General features: G+C 35.8%; 1 protein-coding gene across 1 annotated transcript in view; it reads left to right on the top strand.

Annotated features, from left to right (window-relative positions):
* Positions 1-14,664, top strand: part of LOC126873692 (protein split ends-like) — a 174,381-nt gene that overhangs the window by 37,171 nt on the left and 122,546 nt on the right. The window contains exon 2 of the mRNA XM_050634816.1: positions 9,345-9,596. Within this exon, the coding sequence (XP_050490773.1) occupies positions 9,345-9,596 (252 nt within the window). The remainder of the gene's footprint in view (positions 1-9,344; positions 9,597-14,664) is intronic.

A 14,664-nucleotide genomic window follows, 5' to 3' on the forward strand; every position in this document is an offset into this window, starting at 1 on the left:
TTTTTTTAACGCATTCTTAACTCGAAATATGTAAAGCACGTAAATGCATTATACACGCTATACTTAAGAATGAAAACCGTACTTTTACGGGTAGAGAAACATAAAATTAACGATATTCGAAATATTCAATGGAACTCGGTATCCTCGTATAATTTCGGGTTATGAACTATAATTTTAAACTCGGTACTACCGTGTAATTTTAATCGCGTGCATTTCTTTTCTACTATCTGTCTACTATTTTATAACATAATGCCACCGTAATTTTTATTTCGTTTTGCTGTAATTAATTGATAAGCAAAGTAAACGATCTGTGTCTGTTTATATTTATATTCATCGTCGGTTCGAGTAAAGAATATCAGTGAACTCGTACTCGTATCTCATGACTATCAAATACTTTTCCATCGCGTATTTTTATTCGTTATGTCGATTTGAATGTTAGATTTACTTGTAACGGGCATCGCGATTAATCACGAAATAAAATGTACGATACGCGCATACAAGTTGGTAGAACCCATGTTAGAGAGGCCAGACAAATCGATATCTTTGTTTCTGTGGCCGGCCAGAAAACATCTGGATGATAATGACCGTAGTAGAATATTAAGTTGCAACTAAAGTGTGCTGGCTTGTTTCTTAAACACTTTATACTCGTGACTCACATCCTGTCCGATCTATTCTAATGTAATAAACTCAACGTTTCAATTTCTCAGAATTACCGCATAACGAAAACAATTCAGTTTGAAAATGGTTACGATATTGGGATTTCAAATATTTATTGTTTGAGTCATGTCGGCAATTAAACGAGATAAAGCGTAGAATTTGTGGACGTGAGAAACTGCTTGTCATTTTTATTCTTAGAATCGCACAACACGTCTTTTTACGGGATGTTGACAAATATTTGTATCTTTTATCGTTTATTATCTTTCATTTATTACGAGACTTAGCTTCAATGTAATTTTTAAATTGACCATTAAAATTTGAGAAACAGACGAGCGAAGCTTCGACGTTTTTCAAGGCTTATTTCGTTTTATAACAAAACGTTAAATCTATTCTATACCCATCTAGGAATATTTATTCAAAGTGAAAGGAGTTAATTAGCATAGGACTATTTGAAAAGGTCGTCCTCATCCTTTTCTATTCTCATGGAATATCAACTAAGAGTTATGAATCCGTAATTGTTTAATGCTGAAGTACGAAGCACACTCGTAATCTCGTATTATGAAAACATGCTACACATCATATTTCTCTGCGTGGCCTTAAAACGCTACGCGCAGGATTCTTTTTCTCGTTCCTTTTTCTTTCTTGTCTCATCCAGTGTTGGCTCTGGTTGCCAGAGGAAAACCAGGCAACGGCTATTACATAAAACCCGAAGAAGCACAACAAACTGAATATTACGGTGTTTGGTTGAAAAAATAAGATTAAATGAGATAAAAACGAAATTGAAATCATAATACATATTGTCCATAAAAAATGATTGAAGGGCTGTCTCGAACAAGGGCCTATAGAGGAAATAAAACCAAGTATAATAAAATTGATAATAACGCGAAAAGAAAGATAAGTTATCATTCGTATCTCGTACTCGATTAGTGTATTTGTTAGATGAATAGATGAGGTATTATTAAATTTTTGTTTATTATGTAAACACAAAGAAAACAAACTTCTTTAGTAGTAGAAAACTAAAACTTCCAACGCGATTTACGTAATTCACCGTTTTGTCTTATGAACCTTTCTTCCAGAAAGCTTCTCAATTATACAGGATAGTTGGTAACTGGTGGTATAAGCAAAAAGGGGGTGATTCGACGCGAAAAAACAAATCGAAAATATGGAATAAAAATGAAAAAAAAATTTTTTTTTTTTTTAATTTTTCCATCGAGACAACGATCTACAGTGAGATCCGTTATAACGAGACGTGATAAAGTGCACGCGTACCGATCGAAAATTCAATGTCGATTTTCTCGAAAACAAAGCCTGAAACGAAAAATTTTTATTCTATATTTTCGATTTCTTTTTTCGCGTAGAATCATCCCCTTTCCGCTTGTACCACCAGTTACCAACCATCCTGTATAAAATGTTTTCGATACGAAAAATAAACGAAATTCATTATGTTTCCTTCTCTGTTTCATTCGCTTGTTAAATTAGAGAGACACGAATATTATTAATGACAGGCAAACATCGATCGAAAGAATATTCTTCCGATGTAAATCTACTCGTAATTCACCAAACGAAGAATATTATTTAGTCGTGTTTAGCGAGAAAATCCCATCGTATCGCGCCTTTTGCCCGGATGTAATTATTCACAGTTAAAGGATTAACACTTTTCAGTAGTACACGGTCTGTAGCGGCTATTCACTGATGCATTCGCTTCTTCATGCGATTAGCGTGATGCTGCTCTCGGAAACCAGTTCCCCTTAAGAGCAATTACAGAAATGAGACGATATTCCATTTGTAGTTAGTATTTCTACACGGAATAATCATTTTGTCTTCCTCGCCGTACCTTTTCTCTTTGCCACCCTCTTACATTTCCTTCGTTCTTTTGTTCGCTAGTTCCAGTTGCATGACTTTTAAAGATTTTCTAGCTTTCCAGAAGAAGAAAGCGGTTCTCAAGGCAAAAAGATATCCAGGGTGTTTCGTTCCATTTCAAAAAGCTTGCCCAAGTTTTTGCAAAGAAAGAGAGGAAGAGGGAGAGGCAGAGAGTAGATCGTTCTTCTGCTCATTAAGTTCATAAAGTCATTTGCTTGACCTATTTTCCATCGAAAAGCAGCACTCGTACCACTACCAACACGACGAATCGATTAGTAATCAATTAAGCTCTCGTTCTACAAATTATCCCTCTATAAAATGTTATATCGAGAGAGTTTTCGAAAGAAAAGCAGATTCTTTATATTCTTATAGAATTTAACTTTATATATCGATCGTTGGAAGCATAGTAGCAAGTTTGCAGCGGGCGGTATTAAGACGTATCGACTAATAAATTTGTTAACGCCACGTCGGTTTATATTGGATTTAATTAATATCCTCTAAAGGTACTCGAATTAATTAATGGCTACGAGAAAGGTTTTGAACAAAATTATTATTTCACCGGCCGTGTATACGTATAATATTCCAGTGTAAAATGAATAAAAGAAATCTCGATTTGCATTTCACAAGTTTGAAACAGCGAATGTAATTATTAATTATTCGCGAGGAAAGGAGCCCTGCAATTCTGGTAATTTAATACATTTATAATACGCGAGCAAAACATTCTGCTATATTTCAAATTTAATACGTGTGTATATTCGTTAAATTTCAATATTATTATTAATTAAAAATCTTCCACGATAAGTGTTCAAATATTTTTCCCATCGTATATATGTATGCGTGTGCGTGTGTGTATGTGTCAAAGTAAACTGTGGAATATGTGTACATAATCTTTTAAAATAATAATCTCCGCTCTTTGAAACTACTATCTTTGGATTCCACCGAGAAACTATCGTACGTTATAAAAAAGAAAGTTCAGAAATTCGACGTGTACGAAAACAAAGTCCAGTCAATTTTTCTCTCTCTCTCTCTTTTTCTCTCTCTTTCTCTAAGGTCCTAGAAAATTAACACGTTGAGCGCCACTGGTCATGACTGACAACGAGCATAAATAATAAACCGATCGTAACGTTCCGTGTGTGTACACGGATAAAATGTGCTTGAACGAGGCATCGACAACGCACGCTGAATAATACATGCGCTGTCGTTCTCGATTCCGCGGAGAAATATTTGGCAGGGCCGGTACGCGCGATGGTAATTGGAGTGTGTGTGCGGGTAAATAATGAAGGCAGAAACGCGCCACGAAAATCCATGCACAGCAACCAAGTGACTACGCGGCACGCGGACACGTACAACTTTTCGGAGGGGATGGTAAAAACGTAAGAGGGAGGAGAAATGGGAGGGAGGATGAAGAGGAGGAAGAGTAGAAAGAGAAAGAGAGAGAAAAGAGGGAAAAGAAGGAAAAAAAGAAGGGCCGGTAGATGCAATTGCGATATCAATGGCGTTGGGGGTTCGCAGGCGATGCAGCTGTAGCGGAGAAACGAGATTAACGCTATAAATACCATTGGTGGCCAAGCCAGGCTTGTGTCTTGACCGACGAGAAACTCTTGTCCGCGACTGTACCCTTAAAACATTGGAAATAGTTATGGCAGTGGCGCTCATCCAATGGCTATCGTTCCGCATTTATTGATTCAATTATGTAACCGAGCACTCGATTGACAGCGGGAATATGGCCCTCGTATCGTGCCTGATCGTTTTTATTTCATGTAATTGATTGGCTTCGATGCACTTTTTTTCCACCCCGTTCTGCATTCGTCTCTCTGTAGGTTTTTCCAATCGTTGATATTATTGTTGCTTGTTGCGATGATTTTTAGCATTTGTATTTTGATGAATATTGAATAAATAAGAAATGGTTGAACAACTGCTAGGTTTTGTACGAGCGATTGTTATTGATAATTGGATTGTTGAATTTGTAATACGATTTGAAATGTTGGATTATTGGATTATAATATGATACGAAATGTATGGTTTTTAACGATTCATGAATCGCTGAATATTAACAACCGCCTGTCTATGTACGTAAATGTTTGCAGGATAAAAATTGTTCACGTCGAAAATGCGCAGATAAAAATGTTGATTGAAAAACAAGAAACCGTTTGCGTCGACACACAGCAATGATATAACGCAATTGAACATTTCGTACGTCGTAACCTAATAATTCGATTGTTACCAATATTATATGAAATCATTCAGTTATTCTATACGTATATTTAGAATAGCAAGAAAACATGTTTGATTCGATGGAATAGAATATATCAGAAGAATAGATTGTTATTAGGTTGACTTAACGGGCAATTAAGCCCGATGCAATCGCGGTAGGAAATAGCTGTGCTATTGAAGTATCAGAGTTAACGAAGTAATTGTGTGTTTTTACACAACACAACCTCTAACATTATCGTATACGTATATCCTGAATCGGAATTAAATAACGAGACGATTATTTTCTTCTGTTCTATATCTAGACGAGTATGTACAATAATTACATATATTTTCTTAAAAATTCTAGTTTATAATAACGGGAACAAACGCGCCCTTCATATGTACGGTGGATCGGGAAACGTAGAAATGGCAGAGAGATATAAATTGACAATTCTGCTATGTCGATTTTACACTGAAATCCGTTCGATTTGAAATTGAGCGTGTAAGTAAAGCAAAAGAAGCAACGGACAAACTCTGGCTGCAAAGTCGACGCGCGTCTATAGAGACCGAAGTTAAGCAAAGAAAGACAGCGCAACGCATTTTTCTTTTTCACTTGGTTGCTATTGGATATTCTGAATTACGATGGCAATCTTTCTCATTGCCGTGAAAGCTCGGGACATCGCATTTGCAATTCGATACGCGGTGATGCTTCAGTTCGTATTAACTAACGGCTGCATAGAAAAGGTGAATATTTTGCTTCGTTATAAAAATTGAACGTCTGTTGAGGAGCAGTTATATCGAATTCATCCCTCTTTCAACTTTTGATGAGCAGCTTGTAGAAAATTATTCATGCCAGATTACTTAGCTTGACTCGAGTATGTACTATTAATTCATATACATACTGCCAAGTCGAATAAGTATACGACTACTATGTGGTACGGTACAAACGATTCTACCTTACTCTATATTTCAGTCGATATTCTATATATAAAATCATGTCTAATTATATAATAATTCATCTCCTTTACCAGCATTTCTTCGTATATCAAACTTTCCTGCTAACTTCTTTATGATGGACGTGAAACGATAAAAAATTTAATCCACCCCCCTCCGATTCGTCTTTCAGTCAGGCAACTGAAAGCTTTTACGGGAATGGTCTTTTTGAAAAATCGAGGAAAGCAAGAGGGCTGACTCTATATTTGCAGCGAGTCGGGGCGGGGCTGTACTTTTCTTAAATTTGATATTTCATTTGGCTAAGTACGCTGCCTTGCTCGTAACGCCACGCTTCAATTACGTTTAATTAAATTATGTTATATAATTATTAGTATCGTTTAATCAAATTGTGCAGAAATTTTAGTATTCCGTTCACGTGTGACGAGGGGAATATAGCGAAGCGTGCGAAACTTGGTTAAAAAGTTCCGGGTCTAAGGTGCATCTCTAAAATAAGTCTCTGAGAAAATTAAATCGCAACATGGCAATATATCGGATAAGATTAGATGTGTTTACTTTATAATAGCTACATCTACACAATACGTACGTACATATATGTGTATAAAGCGGTTTTAAAGTACCAAAGCATCCTTTTGCATTAACGGTATTTGTATTCCGGATGCTGTGCGTAACTCTTTGATCGATATCACGATAATATGAAAATCATTTCAACTGGCAAAAACCTAGCGAAAGAACTTCCCGTCCCGTTTTTCGCTGAATTCTTTTACATTTCCCTGTTATATGCTTTTTCACACGTTAACGGAATCATTGAACGAGGAGCGTACGTTGTTACGATTATTCAATATCTATTTATCGACTACGATCGTATCAAGATTATCCAATATAACGTCTGACGAAAATACTTGTGGAAACATTTGTACGAAGCATTTCGAAACTATATTAGCACCGCGGCGAAACACGATTATCCTGATTATGCTAAGCAAAAATTTGAAACTCGATACGACCGTGTCTCGTTACTACGATGCTAATTAAATTTTAAAGTAAAAGTTGTTCATAGTAAGTGTTGTTCGAGTACTGTAATAGTAAAAGTAATATACCCGATAACATACGTGATTACCGGTTAGTTTTAGTTAATCACCTTGAAATGGTAGATATGTATGGTGGTGCGAAAAATTCGGCTTCGGCACCGATTTCGCGTAATTGATGCGTGTGATGCACTCGTGCATTCGGAATTGCACAGAACCGCATCGCTGCCCTCGCGTGCTTCGTTAATCACGCACGTTGACGGTTGAATCTTGGCAAAAAGAAAAGGGGAGAAGGAAAGAAGTGAACGCATTCGTGAGAGAGTAAAAGAGAGAGAAAGAGAGAGAGAGAGAGTGGAAGGGAGAAGGTATAAAAGACATGAATGCGAGTCGTTGCTCGCTTTGCTGTTCGTACAGGAAGCTCATCGAGAGTTATGCGCAGGACTGTACTTACGTGCACCGTGCACTCTTCGTTTATCGAATTTCTTCTTTGTCTTTTTCTTTGCTCCCCGTAAAATAATAAACGCTCTTTTTTTTCGTCCTTTAATAACACCGGTGATTTTTTACAGGATAAATGAAAACCTCGGATTATATCTTAGGTCGTTCGTTTATTTAACATTATAAATTAAGATAAAATTAAATAACAAGCATCGAAACTCGTAATTATAAACACAATTATTTTATTATTCGATTTAATTTAATTTCATTTAATTTATATGCATTCTATTTATATGTATGTAATAATAACGATAATATGATGATAATAATAATAATTGTTAAACTGAGATGAAGAGAGTTTGAAGTATTGAGGATTATAATTAGAATTAGAAAAATTGTAGATAGTATTAGTACAGAAATGATTAATTCCAGTGAATTAGAAAGGGAATCTATTTCATCGTGTCAATAAGATTAGATAAAGTAAAGAGTAGAATAATAAATAAATATTACGTCATTCGCTTAAAACGGACAAATTTTTCCTCATTTCGATCGCTACGAAATTTTATTAAAGGACAAAATAATAATAATAATAATAATCAGAATGGTTTAAAAGATAAAATATCTAATTGTACGTAAGAGCATTGACCGAATATTTTTCGTGAAAATTCTAGCAATTGCTGAGAAATATTGAAAAATTTCCAAAATGACGGAATACGTGTAGTTCCAGAAAATAACAGATAATAAATGCGGGAAAATTTTATCTAAAGGAATTAAAACTTTATAGAATAATCTAACATTATTATCATTTTTAAAACTTTAGATAAGAGATAACGTGGAGGTTAGTGTATACATACTCATTGAAATTACTTGTTATATTTTAGTTGACATGTGTTTGCGATTCGCTCGATAAAGTAATCAGTTCTTATCTGAGTATGACTTTTTTTTTTTAGAAGCTCATTTTTAAATGTCACATGTATAAATAACTGACACGACGAACGGTTGTATTGATAATCTATATTCCTCCAAAAGTAACGTAAAATATATACGTATAAAAGATTATAACGGGTATATTTTAGGAAGATTGTTTTAGAAACTATGTTATTTTCTTAGCGAGCGAACAAAGTGTAGGGAGAGAACCGATATTCCCGTCACGGACTGTACGAGAAGCCATTTTGAATCTTCCTCGGAAAATTTATTACTTTACCTTCATTAGTTTCCACGTTATCCGAGTTTAAACACGCTGTATCGTTTTCTATTCAGTCTCGTAAATGAGCTCACGGTTTATTAATGAACGTCAACCGATTATAGTAAAATTGTATAATTGTGGATCGTAATTGAAGCATCTTGAATTTATTGAAAGGAAAGACGTTCATATCGATCGACTAGAAATCCTATCGATCGTTAAAGAAGTGAAAATAATTTTCGTTTTCTTGGAACGATAAGTTGCTGATATTCGTTTACCAGGAAAGAGAGATGTTTTTTTTTTTTTAAGCATGTGCTTTTTGAAGGAGCACATTGTTACAAATGAGGGCCTCTGGCGTGGGATATGAGTCATCTAACGACTTGTTTCACTTGACGAACATCCATAAAACTGAACTGACGGCTTACAAATAAGCATACTCGACACCAGCCTTAAAACTACTCCGATGTTTCGCTTACTACCAACCTTATTTTTGCATGCTGCACGATTTCACAGAAAATTAAAAAGCGCTAATTAATTTTACTCGAGTAATCAATTTAATTAAGTTCAATTTAAAGATAACTTCACTCGTTAAATATATTTTTATACATTTTATACATTTTTTCCTATTACGCGTATTTTTCTACCACACAAATTTCTAACAAAATACGTAAATAAACGCATAAATACCTATACTCTACTTATTATAGAATTTTCTATCATTCAAGTATCGAAACTTCTCATTTAAAACACAAATCTTGTAGGTAGATTGCCCGTTTGTAAATTTCAAACACATCGAACACATATCTAAACGCGATCAGTTTATAAACACAAAGGCTCGTCAACGTTCGAAACGAAGGTTGCCGAAATTACGCGTCCGAAAGGAAATCTCTCAGTCGTTCGCGTACCGTGCTAGGTACCAGCAGCAGTTCTTAATACGCAAATAAGGTTTGTCGAAACGAACGAAGCCTATGTAAATTGCGTACAATTTTCTCGCTACGCACACGCTTCGTTTTCTAATATAAAATTGATTTCTGTTGCAGTTGTTGGGCGGTGCTTGCTTCAGCCACGGTCCGTACACGTTCTATAAAGCAGTTCGAATAGGAAACGGTCGTGTACTTCGTCTTGGAAGCTTCTTCCTCACGAAATTGTGGAGCGATGCAGATCTCGTCAGCATCGGGGAACTTCAGTTGCTGTGGATGGACAGCAGGGGACCGAATCAACCTCTGGCATCTTTACGGCTGTATTTTTTACCGGAGAACACCCCGGATGGCCGAAGGGACACGCACGGAGAGGTGAGTGATTTTCGCCTTTTTATCCATCTACTTGTTTCTCTTTGTCGAGTCTCCAAATGAAACTATCACTCGACACGAATACTTTGATTTCGCAGTAGATTGGGAGTATCCGAGACCATAGAAGAAATTCGTGATAAATCAGATATTTTTGTTTTGTGTTTCAATTGCATATGAATAATTATTGTTAGCCAATTAAGCGTTAGGAGAACTGTCTTTTTATTGATTTTCACGAAACCTTATATATGGTTCGATCGAACAGATTGTTTCTCTTTAACTAATACGTTAGACGAAATTCTATTGTTTTAACCAGCGAATAAGATAAGGCCGGGAAATCAACGGGATCGTACTTGGTATATTTTTCTCCGGTAATATTCGTTTGTTTCTATTTTATTCGATCGTACGTTGTTTTAACTACGGAAGGTAGAAAGTAACGTTTTCGAGCAATGAATCAGTCGAATTGCCTATTCAGTCGCTCTCGTTGTGAAAATAATGAATTAGAGAAGCAATCTTGGTTCACGGGCGATAGCAGCGCGTAAATAGTTATGCGCTGGAAAATAGAAAGTAATATTTAAACCGATAAATCAGCTGGGATTGCTACATTGTGACTTTATTGCGAAAGTAACGGAGAGATGTATAAGATACAGATAGTAAGATACGTAAGTATAATTCAAAGTAAAATGGTAAAATAGTAAATCTCACGGCAAAAATACGTAGAAAAGATAATCTCGTTTCGCGATAGAACCGAGCGAATTACTCGAGTGTAATCTTTTATTCGAGTTAATTGCCCCAGATAAGATAATAAGCAATCTTTTTCCTTTTAACTTTAAAATATAAAGTACAGCATTAATTGAACATACATATAATCAGGCTGAAACGACGTTTAAGAAGCAGAGCGAAATATAATACAGCGTTGAAATTTTTCGTACAAAGAAACAGTAAAGGAGAAGGACATTTTACATCCACGAGTCTAATAATAATCATAAAATACGTGAGACCGATTTCACGCGTTTTCACATCACAATAGGTCGATGTAATTTTATTTTAGGTCGATTAATTTCCAGATATTTCATTCTCCGGTGGCGTTTTTCAATTCGTGTGAAATATACGTAGAATACGAATTAAGATAAAAAGTATGTGTCTTCCAAAATTAAATGATTTCATAGAAACTGTTGAAATCGTTGAAACCAGAAGTCATCTATAACTTGTTCACATGACGTTCTATATGAGTCATAAATCTTTTCGACCAGCGAACAATGCAATTTAATTGGCCTCTCTTCGAAGACATAGTAATCATGGTTACGCCGCGATATATAGTGGTAGAACAACAACGATCGCGTTCCGATCGGAATGATTTAAAAGATCGTCGAACGATTAGGAGTGTCGTAATGCCAGAATTTTTCTGAATTCTCTGCCGGCTAATTTTAGCGATGCGATGCAACCTTGATCTAATTCATTGGTCGACCACGTTGCTCGAAACAATTCTATATTCCTGCGCTGAATGCGCAACAAAAAACCTCAACTCGAAACGTGATTCTTACGAAATCAGAATGTGCACATGTATTTCTGATCCTTTTTTTTTTTTTTTTTTTTTTACTTTACATAATACTTCGCACAGACGTGTTCTATGATACGTTTAAACGTCAACTCTGTAATTACCAATGGGTTCTTGTTTTTTCTGTTTATCTTCCTTTGATGAACATTATTTTTCACACGCATTATATAAAAAGGAAAAAAACACTTGAAATCGGTTTCCACCGAATAAATAACGTACAAGTAACATCCTCTTATCTAAAGTTTATCCCGGTCGAAAAGTTGCAAAGCGAATAATTGTAATTTAGCTGGTAATCGCTGGCAAACACTCGAACGCGTCGTTCCACAACGAGGAAATGCTCTTTCGACGTCGTAAACCGGTTTACGTTCTGTTTTTTCCACGTTGCTCGAACATTTCATCGGCAAAAATCACTCGGAGCACGCTTTGGGTAAATCGCGTTTTTTTTTCGCGTGACGACTAACCATTAACCTCTCATTAAATTCTATGGTACCGCAAAAATTTCTGTCTTTTTTCCTTTCGATCGTCTCTTTTCTTCTTTTTTTTCTCTTTCCTTTTGACAAAATTAATTTAATATGGTGTACAAACGGTGTATTCGTTTTTGCGTTGGGTTCGTGTATCGTATGGGATTGCAGGCCATTTCTACCGGCCCAAAGCTATAGTTTAACTAAAATTAATCTGTCTTATAATAACGCGATTATCGCTGCCACGGTAGTGTTCAGGGCACATTCGTGTACTCGGAATCAAATTCACCTTGTATTATGCTAACGACATGCTAATGGCCCCTTCTTTAACGACCGTTTCCTTTTGTGAGTTCGCTTTTGATTCCTCGAGTTCTTCTTGTCGGCCGTAGCTTCCCATCTGGCGATATTAATTACGAAATATCGTATCCGCCAGGCGTTTTGTATGCCGAAACAAAAGTAAAAAGAAAAAAGAAAAGGAAGAAACGATAGAGAAGAGGAATATGCCTCAACTTCATCGTCAATAAACTTTCGCTTGTTTCCAATACTAAATTGCATTATGTCATTCCACCGCGGGTCAATAAATATTCAGAAGCTGCATTGATCGATTATAACGTGAATCGACGCGTATATGTAACTCGGCGTAAAGTGATTAATAATTGCGAGTTTATATTTATTAATGCGAAACGACAATGCGCACGAGAAGCGAAGAGAATCAATTGGGTCGAAGTGGGATAACAATAAAAAAAAAAAACGAAGGAGAGAAAGAGAGAGAAAAAAATATGAAACGAATTGGCGGAGTTGAAAAATTTATGGAATTCCGAGGCACGCTCGTGAAACGAAATATAGATTTATTTCCCCCTGCTAATAGAGGAACGCGAAAAACGAGTAATCGGTGTTATCGAATTTTGTTCGCCGGGAAAACGCAATGTGTACTCGATAATTTAATTGAGACTCGATAATTTTCTTGAACGAACAGTGCGTTCGTATACACGCATACTTTGGATTCACGCGTCGCATTTGCATAAATCTATTAAAATTCATAGCCTCCTAATCAAGTAATTCTCGACGCTTGTCATAATGAAAAAAAAAAAAAAAGAAAGAAAGAAAGAAAGGAAGGACGTAGAAGGGGAAAACGTTGGAATGAAATCGTTTTTATCGTTGGAAAAATACGCGATAAAATCAGGAAGACTCGAGATGTACGATAAAATTGCAACGTTGTAAGATACGCTCGTTGAAAAAGTCCAAAATGAGAACGTGATTGGCAACTGAATATGGTGGGATATTAGGAAAAAAAAAAGAAAAATAAATAGTTGCTGCGAGAGATGGATAGTGGAAGAGAGATTTACGAGCCTGGGCTTTGAAAGTATCGCGGTGTGGAATTTTTTGTTATTATAGAAGTATTACGCTTACATCGTTTACACAAGGAACGCTTAACGCAATTTTTTAGAAAAGGAAAGAAGAGAAAAAAGAAAGAGGGAGGCAGTAGATGCAGATCTGTATGTTGTTCCTGCGGCTTTCATACTTGCCGGATTTTATTCAAAACCATATTTGCATTCTCATTATTTTTTTGCCCCTCCCTCGTTTGAGCTTCTCTGAAATTCCACGGAGTTCCATACTTATAATTCATTTCCCGTCTTCTCTAAGCATTAAATTCGTTTCTTTTCTACGTTCTAAAGGTGCGAGTAATGTAATATAATATATCTAACGCCAGAACGTTAATTTAGAACGTACTGGATATCACATTGTGTTTTCATTAACGACTTTTGCCATTATTTCCCGCGATAAATCACGACATAAATTCAAATTTATGGATTGCGAGAGCGAAAATTTTAAAGAATACGCTGATCGATCTGACTATTTTGCTAATAATTTGTTAAAGCTATATATTACCGATTTAAACGAATATATTTAGTAGAAATGACACGGGAATTACAGCCAAACGTCTAACGTTGAAATTTATTGCGCAAATGTAACACGAACGTTGCATAACATTATTATAACAGAAAGTATAAATTATGCTTGAGTGGCGTTTATCGAGTAATTTATCTAACAGAAGTGTAACGAATCTAGTAAATATCATTATTATCGTTAAATATTAACAAATAATAATTATACGAATTGTACCCTGTTAAATCCTGCTGAATCTCTGGCACAGTTTGCAAAATTTCAACAGAAGTAAAGCAGAGATATGCAAAAAAAAAGGTTAGATTTAAAGGATAGAAGAGGTTAATAGAGGCAAAAGCGTAAAGTACAGAGTGGCAGATGTAAAAATGCTGCGGAAGGGTCTACAGAACACAAGCAAAATCCCTCGTTGGATGGTTAGGGTGGATTTTGGGGTTGGCCTGTTCTACTATCGAGACATTGTCAATTAAGCGCAGCCCTTCTCTCGTCATTTTCACTGTTTACAGGCTGGTTAGCTTGAAAGCATCGTATACTACAGTCTAGAAATGGATTTTGTTTCTCTCGTGGCATGCAGAAATTCAATTTGACATTTTTCTCAAATTCATCTTCAGTCATTTTTATTTAGCAATTTTCAAAGGATGAATTTCCCGAATTAAATCTGCCCGGTAAATACAGAGAAATATATAGTTGTTTAAAATAATGTAAGATAAAACAGAACATGGATAAATCGATGTACACGCGGTAAAATCGAATACATATTTCTCGATCGTAAATCTTTTCTCGCCAATTCGACTTTTAATTGGCGAACCGACGAAAAGGAACGTTAAAATATTTCTCGAGTGAAGTGGTTTATATCGAGCTCGTCGCGATATCTTAGAAAAATGGTTTTATCGATTTACGATTAAAACGATATATGGCGTGTACCGAAATACGGGTAGAAGAGAAGTAAGTAACGTTATTCGCTTTTACTCTAACAACAAAGTTCCATTCGCATTTACTAATTGGCAGAGTCACGAACAGTCAAAACAGCATTTAGTTAGTCGAATTGTCGAGCTAATTAAATATGCACCGAGTACGGAATGTTGTGTGACTCGACGCAACTTCTTTCCATGGAATATAAATAATTCCATCGTATCAAACTTGCAACGAGGAA

Source organism: Bombus huntii, chromosome 15 (assembly GCF_024542735.1).
Source record: "Bombus huntii isolate Logan2020A chromosome 15, iyBomHunt1.1, whole genome shotgun sequence".
Taxonomy (NCBI): Eukaryota; Metazoa; Arthropoda; class Insecta; order Hymenoptera; family Apidae; genus Bombus; species Bombus huntii.